Genomic DNA, 15204 nt, shown 5'->3' on the forward strand with positions numbered 1-15204 from the left:
GATGATATTGCGCACAGTGGACACAAGAACATTAAGATCTCTGGAGATGGACTTGTAGCCTTAAGATTGTCCAAGTTTTCCCACATTTTTTTCTCTCAAATCCACAGACAACTCTTTACACTTCTTTCTTTTCTCCATGCTCAGTGTGACACAACACAAAGGTTGAGTCAACTTTTCTCCATTCTAACTGGTTGCAAGTGTGATTACTATATTGCCCACACCTGTTACTTGCCACAGCTGTGTCTAAACACAAATTACAGGAGCATCACATGCTTGACAAGCAATAATTTCTTACAATTCTGACAAGGTGCCAATAATTTTGTCCAGTCCATTTTTGAGTTCTGTGTGAAGTTTTATAAAGTTTGACTTTTCTTCTCTGTTTTTGTATGTTGTTGAAGTGCAAACAAAAACAATAAGCACATGAACACCAAAACATTTGCAATTGGAACAATTTTCTGAGAGAAGTGTTGGATTTTCTGATAGAATTGCAAGGGTGCCGATATTTTTGGCCATGACTGTATACATATAATAATATAATTTGATAGCTTTTTCCCAACAGGAGAGTTGTACCATCAGTTTTTTTTTTTTTTACCAGTCTACCAGTAACACATTTCTGTGTTAGAGTCCTGTTTCCAGTTCAAACTGTGTTCATGTCACCATGTTCTTGTCCTCTTGTCATTATGTTTTGCCTGGGTAAGCAAGACTGAAAACATCTGTGTCTTAAGAACAGAAAAGAGAGAAGTGGACCAAGCCTCAGAGACAGACGAAAGAAATGCTCAGATAGGTTTATAATGTACTGTGTGATTAGGTGAAAACATAAATTTAGATGAGGAATATATACACACCCACACATTTTGGAAATTCTTGTACTGAAGCCAAGAAGACTTAATGGCAGCAGCAGTAATTCTTGTCTTTAATCTCTTTCTGAGAAGGTCACGTTGGCCTTCAGAGAGACAACACAATACTTTTGGATAGTTTATCACTTCCTCAGCCTTGAAGGGGAAGGAGATCACACAGCAAAACACATTATAAATGAGCAAAAGCATGCTTATTATTGTGAAATGTAAAGACACGATTTAAAAAAAAAAAAAAAAAAAAAACGAAAAATAATGATATGATACCTTACATGTATAAAAAAAACATACACAAAGTGTGCAGCCATTGTTTGTATTTTTTTTTTTCTAGAGTATTCAAATTCGTTCACATTTAAATGTTTTCATTTTTTTTAGCTCTTAAAGGTCTACAAAAGTTCAGTTTCCTCATTCTTGGTTTCAATTCATCAAATATGATTTACGAACTTTTCAGTTCATGAATATTCATGATGCGTTGCTGACGTGTTCATGAATATTCATGACCTTATACACACCTCCAAACCACGCAGCACGCATTTACACCTCACTAAAGAATAAAGTACAGGTAGGCAAGCAAATTATCAATTTAACTCTTTGAAAACCCACTTTTAAAACATTTTTGTTTGTTGAGTCAGAGTTTTTATCGAATGTAATAGACAAGCTAATCGCACGTGTTTGGATGATAGCAGGCACTCTCTCAGAATCAGACTAAACTAAACGCGGTCACACTTTAAAAACACTTGATGTCTTTTTTTCCCCTAAGGATGACAATATCGATTGCCTGTCGGCGGTTTGTTGTCATGTTGTGTTTACAGCCATTTTGTCTCCGTTAATCAACTGAAACTTTAATAGTTATGATTATGAGTCAAACAGAATACGATGGGTTGCTATTATTTTCTGACGGTTGCACTCACTAGACTTGCAAAAGTTGTAAGTAAACATCATATGTTACGTTCGCAATGGAAACTACTTTGTGCCTACACAGAACTACACAGTAGAAAGAGTATAACAATACACATTATCAAAGATTTCATTCAGACATTGCCTCACTGATAAGAGAAAATTGGCTTATTCCACTCAGTATATACACATTGTAGGATGTTAGTATGCTATTCTGAACATCCATGTGGAGAGTTTTGAAGTTTATCCCATCTAGACACTGTACTATTTTTTCTTTCTCTCTTTCGCCCTCTAGTTGCTTCTGTGTTTTTTGGTTTATTGTCTTCTCAGCAACCCAGTTATGTTTGCTAGCAATGGCCCAGGTTTGTTCTGTCTCAGTTTCTAGCACACTCCTCAAATTATATTTTACCCTAGTTGTCCCTTTGGTAAAATTGTACTGTATTGCATTCCAGGGTGCCATAGTCACCTGTACAATTCCATACGTTCATATCTGCACAATCCGAACAGAGCACAGCCCATTATTGGTAAGAGAAGGTCCAACATCTAAGATGATTTAGTCCTTGGAGTTCATGAAATGGCTAATATCTATTTTGTGTGTGCATTTGAACCTGTTTGAATGTTTCAGGTCTGAGCTCTATCACTGAGGTGTTGACATATAATCAGCCTGCATTGTACTTTTGTGATGTCTGCGTTTTGAGAATAACCAAGGCTGATATCAGAAACCACATCATGGGCAGCATTCACAGATATAATTACATTGTAAGTTATTGGTTTTGATTATTTTTTTTTTTTTAAAGATTTTCAACTTGACATGACAGATTCTTGTGTTTTCATTTTATTTAAAGTAATATGTGACCCTGGACCAAGTAGCATGGGTATATTTGTAGCAATAGCCAACAATACATTGTATGGTCAAAATTATTGATTTTTCTTTTATGTCAAAAATCATTAGGATATTAAGTAAAGATCATGTTTCATGAAGATATTTTGTAATTTGTGATTTTCTCAATATATAAATTTGTGTATATATATTTTTTGCACCCTCAGGTTCCAGATTTTTAAATGGTTGTATCTCAGCCAAATATTGTCTTATTTTTATTTATTCAGGTTTCAGATGACCTTTAAATCTCAATTTTAAAAAACTGACCCTTATGACTGGTTTTGTGGCCCAGGGTCACATATGTCAATATATGATTTACGTTTCTTTCATCTTTTATTACGTTGAGTCCATTTATTAAGTATGTTTGGATTTTTTTTTTATGTACATTTACAATTATGCTTTATTAAGTTTAATTTTCTTATGTGCATATTTTTGTTTAGATTTAATGCATTGATTTACTCTTTACTGAAGGATGTAGAAACTATTATATCTTGTAGCTTTGAAACTGCATTCTTTTCTACTTCTCGTGTTGTGGTTAAATGCACATTTTATGAACTACTTTTATTGTCTTCTAATTCTACTTGTAGCGGTTTTCTTGTGTATTTATGTTTTGGAACTTCCCATAACAGAAATCTCATCATGCTCATGGGTGGACATCTGATACAGACCTGACTCTTTTGGCTCGCCCTCTAATGGATATCGCAAAAAATGTTGAAAAGAAGGAGGGAACAGGTGACATACAGGTAAAAAAAATCTAAATCATTTTGTTACATAATTTTACATAATAAAACAGTCTCCTCACTAACCTTCCAATTTGTCTGATAAGGTTCTGAGTGTGGATGAAGTCATCTACAAGGAGATGACATCATTGCCTGTTCCTGATGGTCTGTCTTTTATATCTTATCTTATCGCTCCAACTCTCCTTCATTCAACACTTGTGGAAAATAGCTGTAATTAATGAAAACATTACGTTATATGTAGCTCTTTAAAGCTGCAGTCTGTAACTTTTAGCGCTCTAGTGGTTAATAAACAGAACTGCATGCATCTTGTGGCAGTGCTGCATGCTACTTCTCTCTGTTTATGTCTATGAAGAGTCATGCAGGTACTGGGCTACTCCGCAGCAGTTCCTACCAGAACCAGTCTAAAATAGTCTGAATATAAAAACTTATTATAGGTGTAATGTAGTGATTCAGGATAAGCCAAAATCATGGTTTGGAAAATGGATTCATGATGTACTCAGTTATTGTATAAATTCTGTCAATTATTAACACCAAAAAAGTTACAGACTGCAGTTAAGACCAGTCACCTCAGAAATATTTATCTGCGTTCATTTTCAAATATGTTGTTTGAAGCCTGTTATTATTAATTTAGCAGATGCTTTTATCCAGAGTAAAAAGGCGCTAAAAGACAGTTTAGTTAACAGTTAAAGGAAAGAGAACTGCTTAGTGGCACTTGTCTATCTAAATTAATGATTGATGCAAAATTGAATGAGATGAGTTCAGGCAGGCAAAGTCTTTCAGTAAAATTGTAATTTATTAGGGATAAACATCATAACTCATAAATGATAACCATTACTAATGATAATAATGATAAAAAAGTAAAATCCAAGAAAAAGATTAAAATGGATACATAATTCAAATTGAATATATATTCTGTGAAACATCTTCAGAAGTCAAAGACAAAAGCCTTCGCACATACGGTGAGAGCAGAGGAAAAAGAGAGAGGTGAAACAACAGAGGCATAGGTGTATATAAATATATACATGTTTCAGATCAAGACAAGGTCACGCTGACAAGACCCGAGATATGCATATTGTGGTTTTACACCCTTCAAGCAGAAACAGCAGTGTTAACATCCTTCAGATATCACTTCTACAAACACCAGTTCCTGAAAAGAACATCTCATACCACACAAAGCAAATTCGTAAAACATCCTTTACATATAAAAAAATATGATTGAAAAATGTACCAAAGATCCCTTTATCATAACAAAATGTACTTTTTAATGTCAGAGAAAAGAAAAATATACTACATCTATGGAAAATAAGTATAAATACTGACTATACGTGAGTAATGTACGACAATGATATGAATATAGAACTGGTGCGACAAAAAGAATTAAAAAGAATAAACCGTAATGAATAACTGAATATGGATATGAAAAATAATAAAACAGAATATTCCACTACATCAACAATCATCACATCTTCTTTCCTCAAATGTCTTAGCTTTTGCTCAGATGAAGACGATTAAGGATCAGCAAAACTCTAATGCACTTCATTCGCTTGTATATAACAGCCTGTCTGAAGGTATGCATACTGCAATATGTCTGATATGACTTTAAGGATTAGTTCACTCACCCCTGTGTCATCCAAGATGTTTATGTCTTTCTTTCTTCAATCGAAAAAAAATGAAGGTTTTTGAGGAAAACATTTCAGGATTTTTCTCCGTATAGTGGACTTAATGGGGATCACTGGGTTTAAGGTCCAAATTGCAGTTTCAGTGCAGCTTTAAAGGGCTCTATAAGATCCCAGCCGAGGAATAAGGGTCTTATCTAGCAAAATGATCGGTCGTATACTAAAAAAACACAAATGCTTGTCTTGCAATAGCTCTGTGATGCACATCCGTGCTTCACGCATTACGTAATCATGTTGGAAAGATCACGTGCGCTTAGTTCTTTGTCTGTGTACTCCGGTTCAAAATGGTTGGATAGGGCAAAAAACTCCATCTCATTTTCTCCTCCAACTTCAAAATCATTCAATATTGTTTTACTATTTTTTTGAAGGGCGTTTGACTTTCTTTGCACATTCGCTTTTTTAAACACTGGGTCGTTTTGTGGTTAAAAAATATATAATTTTTTATTTTTTGTTTTTTATTTTTAGAAAATAATGAATCGTTTTGCTAGATAAGACCCTTATTCCTCAGCTGGGATCACGTAGAGCCCTTTGAAAATTAATTGAAACTGCAGTTTGGACCTTCAACCCGTTGATCCCCATTGAAGTCCACAATATGGAGAAAAATCCTGAAATGTTTTCCTCAAAAACCTTCATTTCTTCACGGCTGAAGAAAGAATACTGTAGCAATTAGATATTAAAGTATGTTTAGTGTATTCTAATGTATTTATATTCTGTGAAAGGTAATGAAACCAGTGTTCAAGGGCAGCAAGAGTCTGACAATATAAAGGGGACTGCACAACTTCCGAATTTAGGATGTTTGGTCCCAACACAGCGTGTATCTGCAACACCATCGAGGTCAAAGTGTTTAAGTATGATTGAATCTCAACAAGTCTCAACCAATCCAACACCAAATCCAACGCTCCATAGAACTGCAGATCCTGTTAATCCATTATTCACATGCCAGGATGGATCTACACCTCAGAGTCTAGTGGATTCTCATGTTTCATCTAGAATACCTTTTCTACAAAGCTCCCCAGCTCCAGTCTTCAGCCAGCACATAAATCAGCATCAACCTGTGATCCCAGACAGAAGCCCACAAAGATATATAATGCCATTTGAAAACCAGTGTTTAAATGAAGCAAGGTCAATCTCTGTCATAACACGACCAAGACTTTGCCAGAATGACATTGTGCATGCTGGTGAAGATGATGACAGTTCTGTCCAATCATTTGGAGTCAGTTATGAATCACATCCACTGCACCTGGCCCAAGTCACTCCATATGAAGTCCAGTTGCAAACATCATCTCTTTCATTGAGCCATGTGGTACCAGAATTAACCCAGGATCTAACCAACAGGCTTGGATTTTTCAGGAATGAAAGCTCACCTGATAGTCCAGAGCCTGTAAGAGATGTAGAGATTGTTATCAAGCAGATCAGAACCCAAATGCTAACAGAAGTACTGGAACCAGCTGCAACACATGATTTAAGTCAGTGTCATGATGAGTCTAATTCACAGGAACCGGAACCAATCAACACCAACTGGGAAGCACATGGTAGTGTACTTCATTTTATATATATATATATATACATATAAATTGAAGTCAAAAGTTTACATACACCTTGCAGAATCTGTAAAATGTTAATTATTTCACCAAAATAAGAGGGATCATACAAAATGCATGTTATATTTTATTTAGTACTGACTTGAATAAGATATTTCACACAAACAATGTTTGCATATAGTTCACAAGAGAAAATAATAGTTGAATTTATAAATACGACCTCATTCAGAAGTTTACATACGTGATTGTTACCGTGTTGTTACCTGAATGATGAACAGCTGAGTTTTTTTTCAGTGATAGTTGTTCATGAGTCCCTTGTTTGTCCTGAACAGTTCCTGCTGTTCTTCAGAAAAATCCTTCAGGTGCCACAAATTCTTTGGTTTCTTAGCATTTTTGTGTATTTGAACCCTTTCCAACAATGACTGTATGATTTTGAGATCCATCTTTTCACACTGAGGACAACTGAGGGACCGAGGGATATGCAACTATTACAGGAGGTTCAAATGTTTACTGATGCTTCAGGAGGAGAAATGATGCATTAAGAGCTGGGGGTTGAAAACCTTTGAACAGAATGAAGATGTGTGCATTTTTCTTATTTTGCCTAAATATCATATTTTCTTCATTTAGTACTGCCCTTCAGAAGCTGCAGAAGATACATGTTTCCCAGAAGACAAAATAAGTTACATTGGCTCTGATATTCAGATTTTAAAAAGTTTACACCCCCGGCTCTTAATACATTATGTATCCTTCTGGACCATCAGTGATCATTTTAACTTTCTGTAATAGTTGCATATGAGTCCCTCAGTTGTCCTCATTGTGAAAAGATGCATCTCAAAATCATACAGTCATTGTTGGAAAGGGGTCAAATACACAAAAACACTGAAAAAACAAAGAATTTGTGGGACATGACACTTTTTGAACAACAGCGGGCAGTTTAACTGTTCAGGACAAACAAGGGACTCTTAGGAACAATTATCACTAAACAAAAAACAGCTATTGATCATTCAGGTAACAACACAGTATTAAGAATCAAGTATATGTAAACTTTTGACCCGGGTCATTTTTATAAATTCAGCGATTATTTTCTCTTATGTGAAATATCTTATTCAGGTCAGTACTCAATAAAAAAATAGCCTGCATTTTGTATGATACCTCTTATTTTGGTAAAATGTAAACTTTTGACTTTAACTGTATATAAATATCATTTTACTTGGTGTTTGTGTAATTCTCATTTATATTTACAGAGGAGGCTCAATCAGACACCTTAGCAGAAGACACCTTTAAGTTCTCACAAAGCCCAATTGCCCAGTCTGCTCTTACTCAGACTCCTTCTGATCAGTTTCAATCAATGGAAGATTTTCTAGAAAACTACAATGGTCAAAAGCCTCTTATCGGTGAGTGTATCCGCATACTATGTAATCTAGCAAAATAATCACATGCAAAAGATTATGCATTGATTTAAATTCACTGCACCAAACTGTGTGCGAGCATGTTTGTCACAGGTCTACAAGCTGTTATCAAGTGCCAGAGTGTGGATGGGAATCCACCTCCATGCTGTTACCTGTGTCAGCTGTGTTCAATGAAGCTGAAGAGGAAAAAAATATTCAGCCATCTGACTGGCTGTGATCACCAGCGAAACTACTTAGTAAGTGTTTCTTTAGGTTGTGAAACTTATGAATCGAAACTTATGCAATTGAATTAGTGAACTCTCCTTATCTGTACATAACACAATTTTTCACAGATTTATTTTTCTGTTCACTTCCCAATAGGAAACTGTTTGAGTTGATTACTATTTTATGCTTCAAACTGACACCATATTTCTATTGCTATCTCGCCATATTGCTGCTCACACGAATATCTTCATGACGGCAGAAAGTGCTCCGTCCACAGCTCTTGCCTAAAAAGCGTAAACACTGCAACACAAATGAGATGCTTGAGAATATTGCTATCCAGCTGGAGAAAGAGGACGGAAGAGGACGTATAAAGGTACTACCTTTTTTTAAAGACTTATGGGCATTAGATGTGATTGTGCAGAGCTGTGTGGTAAATTCATGTTGTTCTAAAGGTGATGAGGTTGTCTGCATGTCTCATAAGTGAGGTGCTGCAGAAGGATTATCACTGGTGTGAGTACAGCACATCAAAGCACATAATACATAATTGTTTTACTTCATCAGTGAGGGATAAACCTGTGTCACTACGAGATTTATAATACGCACCATTTCTTTATCAAAAAGGCATGAAGGTGTTGAACTGTGGAGCCGATGTGGGGTGGAGATCAGGTCTGTTGTCTTTCAAAGAAGGAACTAACAACACTACAGGTGAGTAAATATGAGTGTTCTATAGTTCTACAGAATTGGTCCGAAGTCAGAGTTGAAAACGTTTTGGGAAAAAAATGTGTTTGAACTTCCCGAGATCGAATCCTGCCTTGTGGATCCTTCCTGATCTCACCCCCTTTCTCTCTCTCCCACTCACTTCCTATCATTTCTCCACTGTCCTGTTGTCAAAAAATCGACAATTTTAGTTGTGGGACAGCAGTTTGCACCAGATCTGTAGAATGGCCCATGTTTTTAAAGTTTCATTAGAAGCTGTTTGCACATTGCCATTAAAAAATGTGATGAATACATGAAAGTTTTTATGTGAAGCCTCTTTAAAATGGAGAAATAAAATGGAAAACTGATACTTTACCCTAAACAAGCACTCTTAAAAGGGGAAATGTGCTCATTTCTGGGTAGGGATTATAAATGGCACCAATAAGATAAAGAAAAATAAATTAAATTAAATTACATTAAATTAAATTAAATTAATAAACTGGATATTGAGTGCCTTATGATTTTTTTCTAAGGGTTTCATTATTTTATGTAGTATTACTTCTGAAGTAAATGCATTTTGTTTGAAGAATGTTTTGATATTTATACTGGAAAGCAAAGTAGAAATAATAATTAATAAAATTATTACAGGCAGATGTTGACAGATTTTCTTGTCTTTCTCAAGGTCCCAGTCAGACTCTTAAATGCCCAGCAGAGTCTACGCTGCCCCCTTCTGATAACAACACCACAGGTCAGTATATATGTATATTGAATTTATTTATTTATTTTTTTATATATATAATGGTGCCCCAATAGTCTAAAATGTATAACGATGTGGATTTTTTAAATAATGTAAATCATTCATGGGTTTTCTACTGCATATTTCAGTATGATACATCATTTACGTTATATTAAGCCATACAAGTCTTAATAATCAGGGTTTCCTTTAAGAATATGTTTCAGAAAATACACCTTGAATTAAGTCTAATTGTTTTACCCCATTGGTAAATCCTTATTTTTGATTTAAGCATAATTCTAGCAAAATTTGTGAGGTTGCCACTGGGGTAAGACTGAAAACTACATTTTAGGTTTTATTAAAATAGAGAAATAAAATGGAAAAATTCAAAGTTCTGTCATGAAAGTCTAGATGGCGCAGTCCGATATGTCACTCAATATGACATAATGACATCATTATTTACATGGCATAGCTGATTGTCTTTTTTTGTATCAGTATCCTATAAGCTGCTATTTTGTTTAAGAAAAATATATATATTTTTTTGCTATTTTTTTGTTTTTGTATTTGGAATATTTCTCCTCAAGTAAATGAATTTTGTTTTAAGAATGTTACAAGCAGATTTTGTTATATTTTCTTTTATTTCTCAAGGTCCCAGTCAGATTCTTAAGCGTCCAGCAGACTCTGTGCTGCCCCCTTCTGATGCATGGCCTTTTGTAGCTCCTGATGGAGCTCCAACCCACCAGATGTCCAAAAAAATGAAGAAGGGTCATCCTAACAAAGCAATATGTACAAACAAACTAAAGGAGCCTGTGTTTAAGGTAAGCCTGTCACTGCAGGAGGGACCTGTCATCATTGAGAGAACATCTTTAAGAGACACAACCACAGTGGCGCCCGAGATCGAAGACCAAAGCCTTACGACCACATGCACAGACAATGATGCACTGCCTGTAGCAAATAACACACATTCTGAAGTTCAAATGTGCATTCACAGCTGTATGTACGAGGATCAGTTCAGGAATCCTGCTCATTATGCATACCCAGGGCAGTTTGACCCTTCTCAAGTTATTCAAAATGTCGAGCCTCCTCTCAGACCTATGAACTGTGGTCCAGTGGATGAGGTGGTCACTGTCGCGTATGCTGATTGGCCGGTACAGGACTGGTCCTGCTATAACAACCAGTGGATTATGATGAGGCAAAACAGCGTTGGAAGTGATCACTATGAGTGTGGAAGTTACATACAGTACTAATGAAAAAGAGTCTTGCAGCAGCACATATAGTTTGAGCACTTTTGCTGATAAACGATTTAGCAAAAGTATTCCGTCCAAACAATTTTGTTTAGTTTTTCAGTATTACAGTACTTTTCAGTATTTTTTTTAAACAGCCAGGTCTTTGAAGTTAGTAAAAGATGGGATGGAACCATCACCGAATTATTAAACTCTTTTTAGTAAACTCAAAAAACTTGAAAGGGCTTCTACTTAATTTATAGATCTTGTTTGTGCTTATCTTTAGTAGTGCAGAATAATATTCAATTTGTCAAAAAAAAAATAAAATAAAAATACGTGCTTTACATTTTTTTTTTTTTTTTTTTTGTTCAAAATATAGAGGATTTTTCATCAGTATGATTAATTTAGCTTCCTTCGTCAAAAAGACATTAATTATTTGTTAGTTACTTCCTGCCTTAGTGATGCAGTTTCAATATATATGTAGTAAAATTTTAAAATTGCATTGCTGTGTCACTTAACAGACATAAATATTCTCTGTTACAGGGATTTTGTAACCAGAGAATATATATATCTGTTAACTTGCAATCATTAACTTTGAATTAATGTTGAACAACATATCATTGTTTCTGGTGTACTGTACTGTCACAACTTACATCAACAAGAAATACAGACAGACATGCATACATTAGTGACTTTACAAGAAAGATTCCTCTCAGATTTAAAGAAAAAATGTTTATAGACATTCATAAGATATATGGTTGTTGTTTTGGTTATACATGTGAAATGTATGCTGCCTTTAGTTCAGAAGTATGTGAATCTACGAGAGTCACATGCAGTTCAAGTTTGTTTTTTTTCCCTTGATGTGTGAAATGTAATCAAGTTGCATTAATTAATTTAGGGAGACATTCAACAGTGTTGACTGTTTAGTTCTGTTTAATCCAAAAATGCTTTTTTCCTCAACATGCATGAACATTGTTGTATTGTTCATTTTGTTTCTTTCATTTTATACGGGATAAGTTAGTATTGTTGTTAGACCAAGAGTACTTATTTTTAGAATCAGCCAGGAACATTTTGACAATATTTCTTAATTTTTGTTGTGGCTGTAAGAATTACATTTAAAGTCCATGTTATTACAAGTGTTAATATAAAAAAAAGTATTGTAATTAATTGTTTTAACAGCAAATTCCTATTTCTTTAATAAAATTCTATTCACAAATCTATAGTCTGAATTGTGTGATAATGCACTAGATATTTTGTACAGCAAATTTTTATTTGTTATACTGATCCTGGACCACAAAACCAGTTGTAAGTATACACCCGTATATTTGTAACAATAGCCATCAATACATTGTATGGGTGAAAATGATCATTATGGCAAAAATCATTAGGATATTAAGTAGAGATTGTGTGCTATTAAGATATTTAGTAAATGTGTCAAAACTTTGATTAGTAATATGCATTGCTAAGAACTTAATTTGGACAACTTTAAAGGCGATTTTCTTAATATTTTGTTTTATTTATTTATTTTTCACCATCAGATTTCACCATCTCAGCCAACTATTGTCCTATCCTAACACACCATAAATCAACGGAAAGCTTATTTATTCAGATTTTATTCAAAATTCACCCTCATGACCGGTTTTGTGGTCTAGAATCACATTTATTTATTTATTTTTTACAGTACCGTGTTTTCCCGGGTGATGGCGCCAAACGACCAATTTACAACCAAACGGCGGTTACGTGAGGTGGAGTGTGACTAGAGTTAAGTAAAGTGTGTAATTGTTGCTAAATCAATATTTATTTTTAATTTATTCAAAACTTAACTTATCACGTAATTTCTATTACACCGACATTTAAATAAATCGGGTTTTTACGAAAAGAGGACCAGAAGTGGTCAACACAACAGCAGAACGTTCAAAAGACAGATGCTCGTGAACAGCTGTTAAATGTGCACGAGCCGAGAAAGACCTGCCAACTGACTTTTGAAGACCCGCGTACAAACAAACACATCCTACTCAATATATTTACCTCACAAATTTAGATATATACATATATTTTTTACTGTTTATCAACTGGCGTCGAAATGAGTGTGATACTTGGTGGGTTGTTGTTTTGTGTGTTTTTGTGTAGAGGTGTTGACTAGTTAGCTAAGCAGGTTGAGTTTGATTTTCAAGTACTACAGCTTGCTAAAAAATTGTTTTGTACAGAGTCATCATTCAACATTGAAGATATTATAAAGACTCCAGAAAGCCCAGGTATGACACGACTCATTAACGAGCTAATCTACTCATTATTTTCTATTACTTCACATTTTATAATGTAAGTAAATTACAAAATAATCCTTCTAAACTGACGACTTTACTTCTCACAGTTTGCCCTATTATATAGTGAGGGCCTAACCCATAAACCAGAACTTTTATCTCTGTCCACTCAATGGGATTTAATGCCTTTGTGTTTCTTACAAAACATTTGATCTTTTTTTTTTAATAGTCAGGAGGGCAGAGCCGAAACCAGCAGAGCTGTTAATCAAACTCAGGAAGCTGCAACAAGGTCATTTGGCCACTGTGAATCAGTCTGTCAATCAGAGTTTAAATCAACACCTTTTATAAAGAAAAACAAATTTACAACCATATATTGATTTCAGCCAAGAAAAACCTTGAAGATGAAGTGAAGGAAACTATGCTACTTAGATGTGCTAGAAAGGAGGAGGAAGATGCATGTATGTATACACATTACAGTACCGATCATTTAAATGAAAAAGTTATACAGTAAAGATCAGTGTACTTTTTTTTGTTGTAGTAACTGCTGAAGGCCTACAGTTGGAGGCAACAGTGAATGAAAAGGAAGGTACTCTAGTCTAAAACCAAACAATGAACCCATAAATTACATTTAGGCTGTGTTATTGGATATATTTACTGTGTTAACGTAAATACTCTTGTCATAAGAGTTAAACAGATCTTTGCAGCTCAAATGTGAGGACCTTCAGCTAGAGGCACAAAGGTAAGCATACGTAAATATCTATATAACACTTATGGGTGTTTAGACTCTGAACTACAGCACTTCATATGGAAGCTGGTCACGTGAATCACAGCATGAGTCACCTTAACACTGGGCTTTGGTCTCAGGTCAGTGAGTCTTTTAAAGGGTGTGTATTCACGCGATACCTTGCACAAATCATTTTTAAAATAGGATGACGTCAAGAGCAGTATTTTGTCATTTTTATTACGTGATGTCAACAGAAATGTTTGTGAGACTAGATGGCCATCATTTTATTTATGATCTAACTTGTAAAACTCTAGGGAGCTTGAGCAGAACCATCAGAAGGAGGAAGTAGTAAAGCAGTACTGCTTTCAGATCCAGGAGACCAAACTAAAGCACAGAAAGATTCGGTATGACTATTTTAAACAGCGAAGGGAAATAGTTTAATAGTTGTTGTCTTATTTTACATAATGAAATTTAATTTTAGGATGAAGTTTGAGAATCAGCTTCAGCAATTCATGGATCAGCATAAAAGCCTGTCCACCGTCTTTGTAAGTGGCCTATGAGAATGGATATTAAACTAAAAGCAGCTGAGCTTTCTTTATTTGTAACTGTAAAATGGAAACTGCTTTATTCATTATAGAACAATAGCATTTGATAATAGCTTTTCTTCTTCTTCTTTTTTTCCAGACTCTACAAAGACTTCCAGCAGAAATACAGTCTGCAGAGTATACCACTGAGCAGCTGTTGAAGGCTGGTACGTTTTATTATTAATTTTGTTCCATTGCTCATTTTGTATGGTCTTCTCAAGTACAATCAGTGTGTAGTTGCAGGAATAGTGTGCCATTTAATGCAAATCTGGTTTCATTCAGACGTAGAGGTCAAATTAGTCTAGTCATTTTTCCAAAATGACTCATTTGGCCATTGAACAAGGCAGTCGCTGAATTCAGAATAGCATATTAGTATACTACTCTGCTGAATAACGTTACGACAGACATATTAAGAGTAGTATGCTTTTCTGAATTTCCTAAGGCTAGAGTACTTGCAATGATGGGAACACACAGGAATGTAACCTCATACCCAAGTGTCTGTGGACCTGGATCTGAACTCTTAACATTGGACCTTAAACAAGAGATCAACATCATCCTCAGAGTAATCTGATACTTTCCTGTGTGTTTTATGTGTCTGTTTCTACAGAGCGACAGAAGCTGGAGCAGTTGACCAAGCTTCCGGAAGGGTTAAGCCACACCCAAAATGCAGAGATGCATATGGACGCTTGTGAAAAAGCACCATGAATATCTGAAAGAGATTTTGCGAACTTGAGCTGAGTATCTAATACCTTCCAGCGAATATGGATTTTACACGGCTTATG

General features: G+C 35.0%; 2 protein-coding genes across 3 annotated transcripts; both read left to right on the forward strand.

Annotated features, from left to right (window-relative positions):
* Positions 1-1291: 1291 nt before the first annotated feature.
* si:ch211-199g17.2 (uncharacterized) lies at positions 1292-12071 on the forward strand. Of its 2 annotated transcripts, XM_051137291.1 has the most exons (15): positions 1292-1416; positions 2047-2113; positions 2204-2275; positions 2377-2510; positions 3261-3374; positions 3458-3515; positions 4859-4939; positions 5767-6579; positions 7833-7982; positions 8091-8233; positions 8461-8574; positions 8654-8711; positions 8823-8906; positions 9580-9645; positions 10279-12071. In XM_051137291.1, the coding sequence occupies exons 1-15, from the start codon at positions 1351-1353 to the stop codon at positions 10875-10877; spliced, it is 2619 nt and encodes an 872-aa protein (XP_050993248.1). In that variant the 5' UTR covers positions 1292-1350; the 3' UTR covers positions 10878-12071. The 2 variants fall into 2 exon arrangements, with proteins under 2 accessions (XP_050993248.1, XP_050993249.1); XM_051137292.1 differs by lacking the exon at positions 4859-4939.
* A 746-nt stretch (positions 12072-12817) lies between these two features.
* si:ch211-199g17.9 (uncharacterized protein LOC108180085 homolog) lies at positions 12818-15164 on the forward strand. The gene is made up of 10 exons (XM_051137014.1): positions 12818-12952; positions 13061-13108; positions 13344-13403; positions 13498-13572; positions 13653-13700; positions 13799-13853; positions 14153-14242; positions 14320-14383; positions 14523-14589; positions 15030-15164. The coding sequence occupies exons 1-10, from the start codon at positions 12937-12939 to the stop codon at positions 15125-15127; spliced, it is 621 nt and encodes a 206-aa protein (XP_050992971.1). The 5' UTR covers positions 12818-12936; the 3' UTR covers positions 15128-15164.
* Positions 15165-15204: the final 40 nt, after the last annotated feature.

This window comes from Labeo rohita, chromosome 19 (genome assembly GCF_022985175.1).
Source record: "Labeo rohita strain BAU-BD-2019 chromosome 19, IGBB_LRoh.1.0, whole genome shotgun sequence".
Classification (NCBI taxonomy): domain Eukaryota; kingdom Metazoa; phylum Chordata; class Actinopteri; order Cypriniformes; family Cyprinidae; genus Labeo; species Labeo rohita.

Bases quoted from the DNA above. Each gene is read 5' to 3' on its own strand.
- si:ch211-199g17.2 (XM_051137291.1), top strand. From the start codon at position 1,351: ATGACCTTATACACACCTCCAAACCACGCAGCACGCATTTACACCTCA. The intron at 3,516-4,858 runs GTCTGTCTTTTA...CAAATGTCTTAG, and splicing joins ATCATTGCCTGTTCCTGATG to CTTTTGCTCAGATGAAGACG. The intron at 8,234-8,460 runs GTAAGTGTTTCT...TCATGACGGCAG, and splicing joins ATCACCAGCGAAACTACTTA to AAAGTGCTCCGTCCACAGCT.
- si:ch211-199g17.9 (XM_051137014.1), top strand. The intron at 13,404-13,497 runs GTCATTTGGCCA...TATTGATTTCAG, and splicing joins ACTCAGGAAGCTGCAACAAG to CCAAGAAAAACCTTGAAGAT. The intron at 13,854-14,152 runs GTAAGCATACGT...GTAAAACTCTAG, and splicing joins CTTCAGCTAGAGGCACAAAG to GGAGCTTGAGCAGAACCATC.